At 50.3% G+C, this 13,201-nt stretch overlaps 1 protein-coding gene across 2 annotated transcripts in view; it reads left to right on the plus strand.

Annotated features, from left to right (window-relative positions):
* SHANK2 (SH3 and multiple ankyrin repeat domains 2) overlaps window positions 1-13,201 on the plus strand; it is a 669,064-nt gene that overhangs the window by 326,249 nt on the left and 329,614 nt on the right. For both annotated transcript variants that reach the window (XM_063670714.1, XM_054438629.2), the window contains one exon: window positions 6,839-6,952. In XM_063670714.1, coding sequence (XP_063526784.1) covers window positions 6,839-6,952 — 114 coding nt within the window. The remainder of the gene's footprint in view (window positions 1-6,838; window positions 6,953-13,201) is intronic.

A 13,201-nucleotide genomic window follows, 5' to 3' on the forward strand; every position in this document is an offset into this window, starting at 1 on the left:
GAACCCAGCAGCACCTCCTCAAACATGACCGGACTGGAACCCGCCCCTCGCAGGAGTGTGGGGCGTGCAGGGAGCTGTGCCTGTCTCCCAGGGAGAACAGAAATGACAGAGCTCGGTTCCAAAACTCACACTTCAAAGGATCGATGGCAAAGGACTGCTGTTCTGAAAAGAGATTCGAGTGGGCCGCGCAGGCCATTTGCACACAATTGGCACGGAGCCCCTTCCTGCTGCCACTGGCGCAGCTCTTCCTTCCTGCCGAGCTGTTGGTGCCTCCTCCCCATCGTGGGGTGGCCCGTGCATCCTTGCTGCCTGCATGGCAGTGCTTAGAGGCGGGCGGGTCGAGCCGATCCACTGCCTGCAGAGCCAAGGCCCTTTGGAGGAATTCTGTCCCCTTGATATCAATGGAACAACCATTGTGGGCAGGAAACCCAGCTGCCTGGCTGGCAGGGGCAGGTCTGGGAGGGTTTCCAGAGAAACCAAACTCATTTTTTGCAGTGGAAGTCGGGCCTAGGCAGCAGGCAGGCAGGGTGGCTGTGACGGGCCCCGGGGTGGCCCTGGGGTCCTGCTGATAACACTGCTGCTCCTGGCTCTTTCAGAAGGTTCATTTACATCTCCTCTGCTCAGTCCCATTTGGGAAGGGGTCGATGTTCCCAGTAGACAGTTGGATACCATGTACCTGGGAAAACATACCCCAACATTTTTCTCCTAAAGTAAGGGGTGCCCAAAAATAGGTGTGTACATGTTCTGATTCCCCCACTGACCCTCCTTTTTTTTTTTTTTTTTTAATTCAAGGGCTCTTCTTTGTCCTTCACTGTGCCAGGCACATTCTTCCCTCCACCCCCGATAGTTCTTTATGCGAGATCCAGCATCAGGCTCCTGAGCCAGAGGCTCCTGTCCAAGCTGTATACCTGAGTGCAGTTTCTCAGCCTCTCTTCCCAAAGTCCCTGCATCTGAGACATGAGGGGAGTTTGTTAAATGTGCAGATCTCCTGGCCATCCATCCCTACATCTGCAGAATTGTGTCTCCAAGGACACAGCCTGGGAATCTGAATAGTTAACAAGCTCCTCAGGTGATTTTGCAGCATTCCTGACTGTGACAGATTGTAGACCCTCTGCAGGCAGGACTATGTTTTCTTCTTGTTTGTTTCCCAAGCATGTGACACAGTGCTTGGAATGGGATAGATGATGGATGGATGAAATGGCTGGATGGCTGGGTGGGTAGGTGGATGGATGGGCAGGCGTGCAGGCAGATGAACAGATGGATGGACGGATGGATGGAGAGGTAGATGGATGGGCAGATGGGTGGGTGGATAGGCAGATGAATTGACGAATGGGTGGACAGGCAGATGGATGGATGTATGGATGGATGGATGGATGGATGGATGGGTAGATGGATAGATGGATGGGTGAATGGGTAGATGGTAGATGGGAAGATGGATGAATGGGTGGGTGGATGGATGGATGGATGGATGGGTAGATGGATGGATGGGAAGATGGGAAGATGGGAAGATGGATGGATGGATGGATGGATGGATGGAAGGAATGGTAGATGGGAAGATGGATGAATGGGCAGGTGGGTGGATGGATGGATGGATTCATGGATGGATGGATGGATGGATGGATAGATGGATGGATGGGTGGATGGGCAGATGTGAAGATGGATGAATGAGTAGATGGACAGATGGATGGATGGGCCGATGGATAGATGGGTGGATGGATAGATGGGAAGACAGATGAATGGGTAGATGGGTGGGTGGATGGATGGATGGATAGATGGATGGATGGTTGGATGGGAAGATGGATGAATGGGAAGATGGATGGATGGGTAGATGGATGGATGGGTGGGTGGGTAGATGGGAAGTTGGATGAATGGGTAGATGGATGGATGGGTGGATGGGTAAATGGAAAGATGAATGAATCGGTGGGTAGGTGGGTGGGTGGATGGATGGATGGATGGTTAGGTAAATGGATGGAAGGGTAGATGGATGGATGGGTAGGTTGGAAGATGGATGGATGGATGGATGGATACGTGGTTGAGTTTGATAGGTGGGTGAATGAGTGGATAGATGGGTAGTTGGATAGGTGGTAAGTGAGTGAGTGCATGGCAGCATGAAAGAATGACAGAGTTTTCTAAATAGCAGTGTGTGTTTTGTCCCACGCTGTCACCACCATGCTTCTATCCTGCTTTTCCTCTGCTCAGACAGCAGCTATCCCTGTGTCTTCCCATCAGCTCCTCCTTCAGGATTCAGCTGCCATGTCCCTTCCTCTGGGAGTGTCCCCACCCCCACCTGCCATGCTTCCTCTCTACTTTTTGGCCACACAGGCCTCTGATGCAGCACGTAGCACAGTATAGCATGGTCATTTTAGGGGTTCATTTATTTAACAGACACACAATGAAACTCTGAGGGTTCCTGGCCATGGGTGAGGCCTAGGGAAGCAGTGATGATTGACCCTGCTAGCTGCAAGCCCCCATTCTGGCAAGCAAAAAACTAAGCCCACGACATAGCATTGCCAATGCTGGGGGGCGGGGGCACAGGGGGCGTCAGCGTTTTTGCTCTGTGACATTAGGTGGGTGGATGGTGAGGCCATCCTCCTCTTCTGAAGCTCCTCCAGGTGTCTGCCCCAAATCCTGCACCATCTTTGTGACCCCAGAGCTCAGCACAGTCCTTGGCCCAAGTAAGTCCTGTGTCAATTTAAGCAGAAGGATATGCGGATTCAAGAACACCATGCATGGCTTGAAATTGAAGATGGCCCAGAGGTACATTAGAAACCAGCGTGTTGGGTACAGAACAGGAGAAACACTGGGTCTCAGCTCCTCCCTTGTCCACAGTGACCTGGTGGGTTTCTGTACCCAGGCTGGGGTCGAGAGGAAGAAGGTGGAGCATAGCAGTGGGGTCAGATCCACCCCTGCCCCAGCTCATCCAGTACAGGGAATCACTGCTGCTTTCCAGTTTGCAAGAGAGCTGCTGAGGCAGGGAGCGGCCCACTGTGGTGACCGTGGTGAGGACAGCAAGGCTGGCCCTTCTCCAACCAGCTTATCCCCACTGTGGCCTCAGGGAACATGTGGGGCCCATAGAGAGATCCGCAGTTGGTTCTCATAGGTGCCTTAAAGCATTGTCTGTGTTGGAGCAGACATGGTGTTGAGGATGGACCTTCTTTCTAGCCAGATTTCCCAGGGCCCCCAGCCGTGCCGTAAGTGCCCCTCCCCCTGTCCTGATGCCCTGGGTGCAGTGCCATCACCTGCTCTCTACGCACCATTCAAAGCACTGCCTCTTCCTGCAGGGCTTGCCCCGAGTCTCGCTGCACCCTCTCCTTGCTTCCGTAGTCTTCCTCCTGCCCCTTGGTTTGGCTGGGACGATTCTCATCTGATTCTCTGTGGTAGAGTCAGTCCTATCACTCCATGGCTCCCCTGCAAGTCTGGGGGACCAGGACAGGGTCCTTGACAATTTTTCCAGCCGGAGCACCGAAGGGCGAGGCAGGGCTCCAGAATTCAACATTCTCCTGGTTGCCTGGTCAGAATTCACTCTCAGAATTCACCCTAGTGGACTCCAGACTTCAACGTTCACCTGGTTGCCTGGTCAGAATTCACTCTCAGAATTCACCCTAGTGTTCTGCATGGAGAAGGTGGGGCCACAGAGAGCGCAGGAGTCCCCAGGGTCCCTCAGCATCCCAGTGATGGGGCCAAGTCTCTCGCCTCCCAGCCCAGTGCTCGCTCTTGTACCGCTGGGTAGATGGGGACTTCCTCTTCTCCTCCACCTCTTCTTACCCGGGGTGTGGAGTCTTTACTTTTGAATGAATTGCATCAGCAAACAATGGGGTAGCCAAGCCCAGCCCCTTCCTCACCATATGAGGAACACCTATTCCTACCTGGATGCAGATGTTCTGTCAGGGAGGCACTCAAGGCACAAACCCCTCTCTTGCTCCCCATTCTCTGAAGAGGACCAGCAGGTACCATTTGCACAACCAGAAACCCAGAAGGGGCCCCCTCCTCCATTCCCCTGCACCCTCGGCACAGGTCCTGCTGTTTTTACGCCCCTGACACAAAGGCTCCCCGTGGTGGGGGGACCCCTTGCAGCACGTCACCCCTGCCTCCTTGTACAAGCCCGTTGGAAACAGCCTTTCATATTTTCGGTTGGTCTTGTAATAACAATAACACATCCTGAAGTGCATACTTGATAGAGATTAAATATGGAACTAAAAGGCGTGATTCTCCCAGAGAGGGGAGTTTGGAAGGAAAGTCAGGCAGGAGTGTTGAGTCCTCATTCCACACTGGGCTCATGTGCCTCTGATTCACGCATAGAAACACTTATGAGCTAGATAGTATTGTCATGCTCTGATAAATGAGGAAACTGAGGCACAGAGAGACCGAGTTTTCCCAAGCATCACATAGCTAAGATAGGGCAGAGCTTCCATGGAAGAAGATACCAGTCTCTACGTATGCAGTTCCCTTCTCCCCAGGCCCATATAAAACAGCAGAATGACCTCATAGCTGTGAAGGAAGGAGAGTGTGGGTATCTGTGGGCATTGACTCCTGGTGGCGCAGCAGCAAGTCCTTGGCCTCCCTTTGCAGCCCGGGGTACTGCTCTGAGATGACCCTCTCAGGTCCAGGGTTCTGCTGGGAAACTGTGGGGCACATCCCGGTCAGCTGGGCTGAGAGGAGCCCACGGGCCCTGCATCGAGTTTTGAAGGAGATGCTTCAGGCAGTGATGATTGTCCTGGTCACCTGAGATGTGGCTGATCTGTTTCAGTTAGGTCATTTCTTCAGGTTATTAGGAACTTATAAAGTGGGGTTTTCAGTTCCATTAACCTTCAAAAATCGTGGGCTGAGTGGTTGTCTGTCTGGCCTTTGAGATTCAAATGAGGGCTAGAGGAAAACACTTCTGGGGCCATGATTCCTCTTTCAGCAGGGCTGGTGCCTTTGGATCCTGAGTAATTTAAAAGAAGGTAAAGATGTGGAGAAATCAGCTTGTTTTCCTCCTTGCCTAGACACATTAGGAGGGAGTAAAGGCGTTGAGGGCATCCCTGGCCCAGCACCAAAGTCCTAAGTAAGATACAGACCAGCGCAGTGGCTCACGCCAGTAATCCCAAACACTTTGGGAGGCGGAGGCAGGTGATTGCTTGAGCTTAGGGTTTTGAAACCAGCCTGGGCAACGTAGTGTGAGACCCTGTCTCTAAAAGAGTGATAATAATAATAATTAATGAGGTATAGTGGTACACGTCTGTCATCCCAGCTACTCAGGAGGCTGAGGTGGGAGGATCGCTTAAGCCTGGGAGTCAAGGCTGCAGTGAGCTGTGATGGCACCACTGCACTTCAGCCTGGGTGGCAAAGCCTCTAAAAAAACAAACAAGCAAAAAAACCTAAAATATAAAGATTTTCCTTCCTCACTTTGCAACTGCAAGCTTTGCAAGCTTTATGACAGAAATAGTTATCACAGTGGGGCCATGGGGACCGGTGGGGTCCTCGTGATCTTGCCCCACACCCCATGGTGTCCTTGGGGTTATGTCCCTCACCCATGCTCAGCAGTTGAGTTTGAAAACAAACATGCTTTATTCTTCCAGCGGATGTTCATTGAGGGCCTACTGTGTACCCAGTACGTGGCCCGAGGAGGGATGCCTGTGTCTGGACTCAGCAACTTCCACCCTGTAGGCTGGGGCGGCCGTGTCTGTCCAGTGATGTACGTGGTCCCCAGGACAAGGTCACTGTGTGGCCACCATCCCTTCTCTCCTGGGGAATTGGCTTCTTTCAGCCACAAGTCAGAAAGAAACCTGCAGTCCTTGCCAGCAACCACATAATGAATATGTTCCCGATTAATAAGCCAGCACGCCGGTGGGCCGGACCTCCAAGGGGCTGGTGCTGACTGTGTGAGATTTTTAGTGCAGTTCCTTCCATTTTAATTGAAGATAATTCCACATCCACACCATTGTCAGACGATTTGTGAGCTGCTCGCCCGTCCTCTGCTGTGATTTCTTTTTCTTTCTTTTTTTTTCTTTTTTGAGATGGAGTCTCACTCTGTCACCCAGGTGTGAGTGCATTGGTGCGATCTCAGCTCACTGCAACTTCCATCTTCTGGGTTCAAGTGATTCTTCTGCCTCAGCGTCCCGAGTGAGTAGCTGAGATTACAGGCGTGTGCCACCATGCCCAGCTAATTTTTGTATTTTTAGTAGCGACAGGGTTTGGCTATGTTGGCCAGGCTTGTCTTGAACTCCTGACCTCAGAGGGTCCACTCCCCTCGGCCCCGCAAAGTGCTGGGATTACAGGCATGAGCCAACGCGCCCAGACCTCTGCTGTGATTTCTCCTTCCGCACGCTTGTTTAAAAGATCCAGACAGAGCCAGGCAGGTGGATTTTCTTTCCTCCAGGCCTTCTGCCTCCGGTTCTTGCCCAGCTTAGGAGGGGAAGGTATGACCTCATCATTTCCTCCCTGCTTTGTGGCGGTGCCCCCCGACTCCACTTTTATATCTGAAATCATTGATGGTAAGGACAGCCAAGCACCACTGTCTCGTCTCATGTGCAACACTGAGAGGTGCTACAGGGCCGCCGTGCGCATCCATTCGTATGACGTGGTGTCAGATATGTAAAGATGCAAACATGTCAGCGCTTCATTCCTGTCTCATCAGCTAAGGGGCAGAGGACGCCTGTGATCTGCAGTGGCGATGCCCCGATGCCTCTTAGCACTGTCAGCGGCTGAAGGAAGTGCAGTCACACCAGAGCCACTTGCTCTGCAGGCCTGGCCAAGGGTGCGCTGATTCTCCTGCCTCTGCCCAGCCCCCGTCGTCCTGTTCACCCTCAGGCCCTCCACGTCCCCCCTGCTAACGCCTCTTCCTTTTTGTCGTCTCTAGTTCTGAGCATCGGCGAAGGGGGCTTCTGGGAAGGCAGCGCCCGCGGCCACATCGGATGGTTTCCGGCGGAGTGCGTGGAGGAGGTCCAGTGTAAGCCCAGGGACAGCCAGGCAGGTAAGGCAGGCGCTCGTGGCCACCCATCCTCCATCCCGTGGGCCTATCTCAGGCCCGTGGTCGGTGTTGTCCATGGCAAGATTCGGCTGTTGCGTCGTAGAGGGAGGCTGAGTTGCAAATTCAGGACTTTCTAGATCTTTGGAAACAGGTTGGTTGCTTTCATTCCTCTGGGCTTCATCCAAACCAGAAATTCCTTACAAGATGGTGTGGAAGCTTTTAGTTAAAAGGCTGCTCAGTACACGTCCCAGAAAACCTGGACCGTATGTTCTAGCCGTCAGAGAAAGACTTTTGGGGGTTGATTAGATTTCTTTTTCAATCTCTTCTATCGATGGCATAAAACAGGCAGCTTCCCATGTGCAGGCGAGATGCTCCCGTGCCGCCCTGAGAACACATAGCAAACGCCTCCGTAAAAACTGCTCGAAAGAGTTCAGTGTTCCGACGGGAAGCCATTCCAGCATCTCTCTTAGAACCTCCAGATATAGCACTTGCTGAAAATCGTTTCAAAATTGATTGCCGAGAGATTGAATTGATTAAAATGTGAGGAGGAGACCACTTATATAAAATGGTACCAAGAGTGTGTGTGTGTGTGTGTGTGTGTGTGTGTGTGTGTATATATATATATGAGAGTGGAGGAAAAGTGAAGCCTTAAGTGTCTTATAAGAAGAAAGCAGTCCGCATGTGAACGGCATCTGGCTTTTAGTAGAATCCCAGGCTCACAGAACATGTGTCAAGTGGCCACGGACGCTGCGGCCACCAACCATGCACACCTTCTTGTGCGGAGCCCGCCGCCTCTGAGCTCTGTCCAAATGGGCCCATTGCCCTGTTTTTGAGGTTCCTAGTCTATGGGCTCACTAGGTAGCCCCCCGCCGCCTGATCAGATCTGCTGGGGCCAGCCAGGCCCTACAAACGTGTGTTCTAGAAAGCAAGGAGGAGTCTGTCCTGGACCTGGCTGGCTTTGCAGTCTCTAGCAGGGAGGCTCAGTGGGTTTTCTGTCTGAGATCTTGGCTTCAATGGGGGCTCAGTTCGTGCAGCAGCTTCCCTGCTGATGAGTCCCTGCTCAGGCTTAGACACCAGACGGTATTGTGGGGTATCGAGGTAAGACATGTCCCAAACTTAACCACGAAGGAGAAGCTGGGAATGTGCTCTGCTCGGAAGGCTGGGTGGGAGGGAGTGTGTTTTTCTGGATGTGGTGATGACAATGTTACCAACAAAGCGGTCTTCCCAAGAATGGGGTCTTTGTTGTGTGCTACACAGCCAGTATCCAAAAGCAAAAGTGAGCTTCAAGCAGCACAGGCTTTATTTGATGGCCATGGAACTGAGAAGCGGGAGCTTGGCTCACGGATCCATTTATCAGCTCCCAAGAGCTGAGAAGTCACAAAGCTGGGGCCTCTGTAATGAAAGGATTGGGCATTAAATCAAGGGGAGGAATATTCATGTCTTTTCTGGAAATGGGCAGAGAGCTTCTCAGAACCGGTGTGCCGCCTTCCTTTCTGTCCTTTTATGGTTTCTTTCTGTTGTTGTCATGGTGATTGTCAACTATCCTGGTGCTGGTAGAAGGGTCATTTAGCATGGAAATCAGATTGTAATGAGGTTAGAGGTTCTTCAGAAGCCAAGTGAGCTGCCATCTTGGATCCCACTAGTCTTAGCCTTTTTGGTCACCAGGGGGAACTTCTGACCTCAGGCATCCTGTTGCCTCAAGATAAGCAGAGTTGAACCAGGTAGGCCACATGGGCTTTATACTGGGTAGCAATCACACTGAGCACTGGCACAGGCCAGACCTCCAAGCCCTGCCATTGCCCGTCCACCGCTGGTCCACACCCACCCTCTCCTGTGAGCAACCTGACCCTGCCTCACTTGTCTGAGAAGGGCCAGGCCCAGGAGCTCAGCTTGCCTCCCACGGTTGCTCAATGCCTTCCTTCTCCCTGTCCTCCAGTCCTCCTCTTCCTGAGCAGCCACCACTCCTCCCTCTCCTGGCACTCACCTTCAGAGCCACGCCGGCTGCCCTCCCTCCACTCTTTTGTTGGAAGGACTCACCTGTGCCAGCATCGGGCTTTGTTGGCTATGCCACCCCTGGATGGGGCAGTCCTGGAGGGCTGCGTAGGTGGATCATTTGAACTTCCTGCTCTCTCCATCCTCCAGAGAGTAGTGGCTTCCAGGATAGTGTGCAGGAGGAAGCAGGGCAGCTGGAGAAACCTGCCTTTCTCCTCTCTCCTGTGGGCTTTTCCTGTCCACCTGCCAGCATCGCCCTGTGTGCCCTAGATGAGAACGTATGGCCTTCTCCAGCCCCGTTGACAGGGTCCCCACCCAGGGCAGGTGGAGTCTGCCAAAAGACACACATCCTGTGCAGGCAGCTTCCAGAGGGGTGGTGGTTTGTTGTGTTTACTGTGGGAGGAGGTTATTTAAGGGGTAAGACAGAGGTTTCTAGAAAGGTAATCTTGCTCCAGCTCAGACTCCCAGGACAATGTCCCTGATAAAACCGTATTTTCTACCTGGGCTGATGCAGGTGTGAGTCTCACTGGGCTAAAGTCAGGGCATCAGCAGGGCTGCATTCCTTTCTGCAATCTGTGGGGGGAGAATTTGTTTCCTTGCCTTTCCAGCATCTTTGGATCATGGCCCCTTCCTCCATCTCCAAAGCCAGCACCTGTTGGTAGGGTCCTTCTTCCATTGCATCTCCCCAACCCTCCCTTCTGCCTCTTCTTCCACTTTTAAGAACCTGTGTGATTATGGCCAGGTGCGGTGACTCACACCTGTAATCCCAGCACTTTGGGAGGCTGAGGTGGACAGGAGTTGAGTTCAGGAGTTCAAGAGCAGCCTGGCCAACATGGGGAAACCCTGCCTATACTAAAAATGCAAAAATTAGCTGGACATGGTGCCACACACCTGTAGTCCCAGCTACTTGGGAGGATGAGGCAGGAAAATTGCTTGAACCTGGGAGGCGGAGGTCCACTGCACTCCAGCCTGGGCAACAGGGCAAGACTCCATCTCAAAAAAAAAAAAAAAAAAAGAGAAAAGAAAAGAAAAGAACCCGTGTGATTAGATGGGCCCACCTTGCTAATCCAGGTCAAGTAAACTGATGGGCCGCCTTCTGCCTGCAACCTTAATTCCCTTTTGCCTTAAGGGAACATATTCACAGGTTCTAGGGATTAGGACCTGGGCATCCTTGGGAGGAGCCGTCTTTCTCCCTAACACAGATGGCAAAAATGAACATCAGAACTCTCCTCTAACACAAAGGCTGTGGGTCAGGGAAGGAAGGCGTCTCTGTGACCTGGGGTGGAACGAGGTACACCAAGATCACAGCACAGAGAAGTTGAGGAGGGTGGGGAGGATTCCACAGTGGTTCCTGCTCGGTTCTGTTTGCCCTTGGGTGTTCTAAGATCGTGACTTAGCACCTTCTTTTGTATTATCTTCTTTTATAGAGGTGTGATTTACATACAGGAAAACATACAGATTATAAGAAAAATCTAGTTCAATGCGTTTTAACAAATGTATATACCCACATCTCCAACTGCAAATAAGGTATTAAACCTTTCCTTCACAGGCCAGGTGTGGTGGCTCACGCCTGTAATCCCAGCACCTTGGGAGGCCGAGGCAGGTGAATCACTTAAGGTCAGGAGTTTGAGACCATCCTGGCCAACATGGTGAAACCTGTCTCTACTGAAAATACAAAAATTAGCTGGGCGTGATGGTGCATGCCTGTAATCCCAGCTACTCGGGAGGCTGAGGCACAAGAATCACTTGAACCTAGGAGGTGGAGGTTGCAGTGAGCCAAGATGACACCATTGCACTCCAGCTTGGGTAACAACAGCAAAACTCCGTCTCAAAAAATATATAAAATAATTTTAAAAAAACACCTTTCCATCACCCCAGGAAGTGATCTCAGGGTGTCTTCTAGCCATCCCTCCCCGTCCCACACCAGAAGCAAATGTGATTCTGATTTCTGTCACCATAGACCAGTTTTGCCTATCATTGGATTTCATGTAGATAGGACCCTGCAACTTGTACTCTCGGGCCCAAATTCTTTCTCACAGCCTAATGCCTGTGATATCAGCTATGTATTGCAGGACTCGGTGGTTTATAAATTTTTTTTTTTTGAGACAGAGTCTCTGTTGCCCAGACTGGAGTGCAGTGGTGCCATCTCAGCTCATTGCAACCTCCAACTCCAGGGTTCAAGTGATTCTCATGCCTCAGCCTCCCTAGTAGCTGGGATTACAGGATCCCACCACCACACCTGGCTAATTTTTGTATTTTTAGCAAGGAGGGGATTTAACCATGTTGGCCAGACTGGTTTCAAACTCCTGACCTCCAGGGATCCACCTGCCTCGACCTCCCAAAGTGCTGGGATTACAGGCATGATCCACTGTGCCCAGACAGCAGTTTATAAATGTTTATTGCTGGGTAGTGTTCTATGATGTATTTACACCACAGTTTGATCATTGTCCTGATGATGGACATGTGGATTGCTTCTCAGTTTGGGCTAATGTGAATGAACCTGCTAAAAAAGGTTTTTGCGTGAGTCTTTCTAAGGACATACATTTTTATTTCTCTAGGTAGAAACCTGCTGGGTTGTATGATAACATTTTCATTTTATAAGAAACTACCACACAGTTCTCCAAAGTGCTGTCCCATTTTGTTCTCCTACCAGCAGTGTGTGAGAGTTCCAGTTGCTCCACTTTCTCATCAACATTTGGCAATATCGGTCTGTTTAACTTCCGCTGTTCTAATGGATATGAAATGATATCTTATTGTGGGTGTAATTTGCATTTTTCTGGTGATGACGATTAAGCGTCTCTTTGTGTGCTCATTTGCTGTATGTATAGCTTCTTTAAGTCTTTGGTTCATTTTTAATGGTGGTGTTCATCTTTTCCTTATTGGTTTGTAGTAGTTCTTTATATATTCTGTTTATCAGTCCTTTGTCAAATATATGCTGCAAACATTTTTCCCAGCCTGTGACTTGCCTTTTCATTTTCTAACTACAGTCATCTCTCAATATACATGGGAATTGGTTCCAGGACACCACCACCTCACACCATATACCAAAATCCACCTCAAGTCCCACAGTCATCTCCATGGAACCTGTGTATGTGAAGTCAGCCTTCTGTATATGCAGGTTTTATATCACACAAATATTGTGTTTTCAATCTACATTTAGTTCAAAAATCCACATGTAAGTTGACCCACGCAGTTCAAACCCATGTTGTTCAAGGGTCAACTGTATGTCTTCTAATGAGTAGAAGGGTTTGAAAATTTTGAATCTAATCCAAATTATTCTTTTTTTCTTTCACGTTAGTGCTTTTTGTCACTTTTTTCTTTTGAGTCGGGGTCATGCTGTGTCATCCAGGTGGGAATGCAGTGGTGCCATCATGGCTCATTACATGCCTTGACTTCCCAGGCTCAAATGATTCTCCTTCCTTATTTTAAAATTTATTTTATTAGTATATTTTTTTGTAGAGATGAGTTCTCACTATGTTTTCCAGGCTGTTCTTCAACTCCTAGGCACAAGTGACCCTCCTGCCTCAGTCTCCCAAAGTACTGGGATTGTGGGTGTGAGCCACCATGCCTGGCCCTTTTTGTAGCTTTTTTTGATGTTGAAAATTAGAAGACTTTGGATATACATAGAATCTGGAAGATGGTACAAAATGTTTTTAGATGTTCCCATCCAGCAAGCTCTTTCTACACAGTCGGCCTTGCTTGCACCCTTGGGAGCTGTTTCTCTTTTATGGAGCACTATTGCTTTATGTTGTAAAATGAACATTTAGTTGGTAAACCCCATTCATGAACATTAAATGAAATAAGTAAGTGACTCACAGAATGAATAACTCAGTAAAGAAGTGGCTGCTCAGGACCCGGTGAATTCTCATCACCTCATGACAGTCACTGGAGATTGGGGATAACAAACAGCAAAATCAAATGGTGGTCCTCGTTGGTTGGTTGGTTGGTTGGTTGGTTGGTTGGTTGGTTGGTTGGTTAGTTGGTTGGTTGGTTGGTTAATTAGCTAGCTGGCTTGCTGGCTGGTTGGTTGGTTGGTTGATTGGTCGGTTGGCTGGCTGGCTGGCTGGCTAGCTGGCTGGCTGGCTGGCTAGTTGGTTGGTTGGTTGATTAGCTGTGTGGCTGACTGATTAGTTGGTTGGTTGGTTGATTAGCCATCTGGCTGACTGATTGGTTGGTTGATTAACTAGTTGGCTGACTGGCTGATTGGTTAGTTGGTTGGTTGGTTAGCTGGCTGGCTGATTGGTTGGTTGGTTGGATGGA

The sequence above is a fragment of the Pongo pygmaeus genome, chromosome 9 (assembly GCF_028885625.2).
Source record: "Pongo pygmaeus isolate AG05252 chromosome 9, NHGRI_mPonPyg2-v2.0_pri, whole genome shotgun sequence".
In the NCBI taxonomy this organism is placed as follows: domain Eukaryota; kingdom Metazoa; phylum Chordata; class Mammalia; order Primates; family Hominidae; genus Pongo; species Pongo pygmaeus.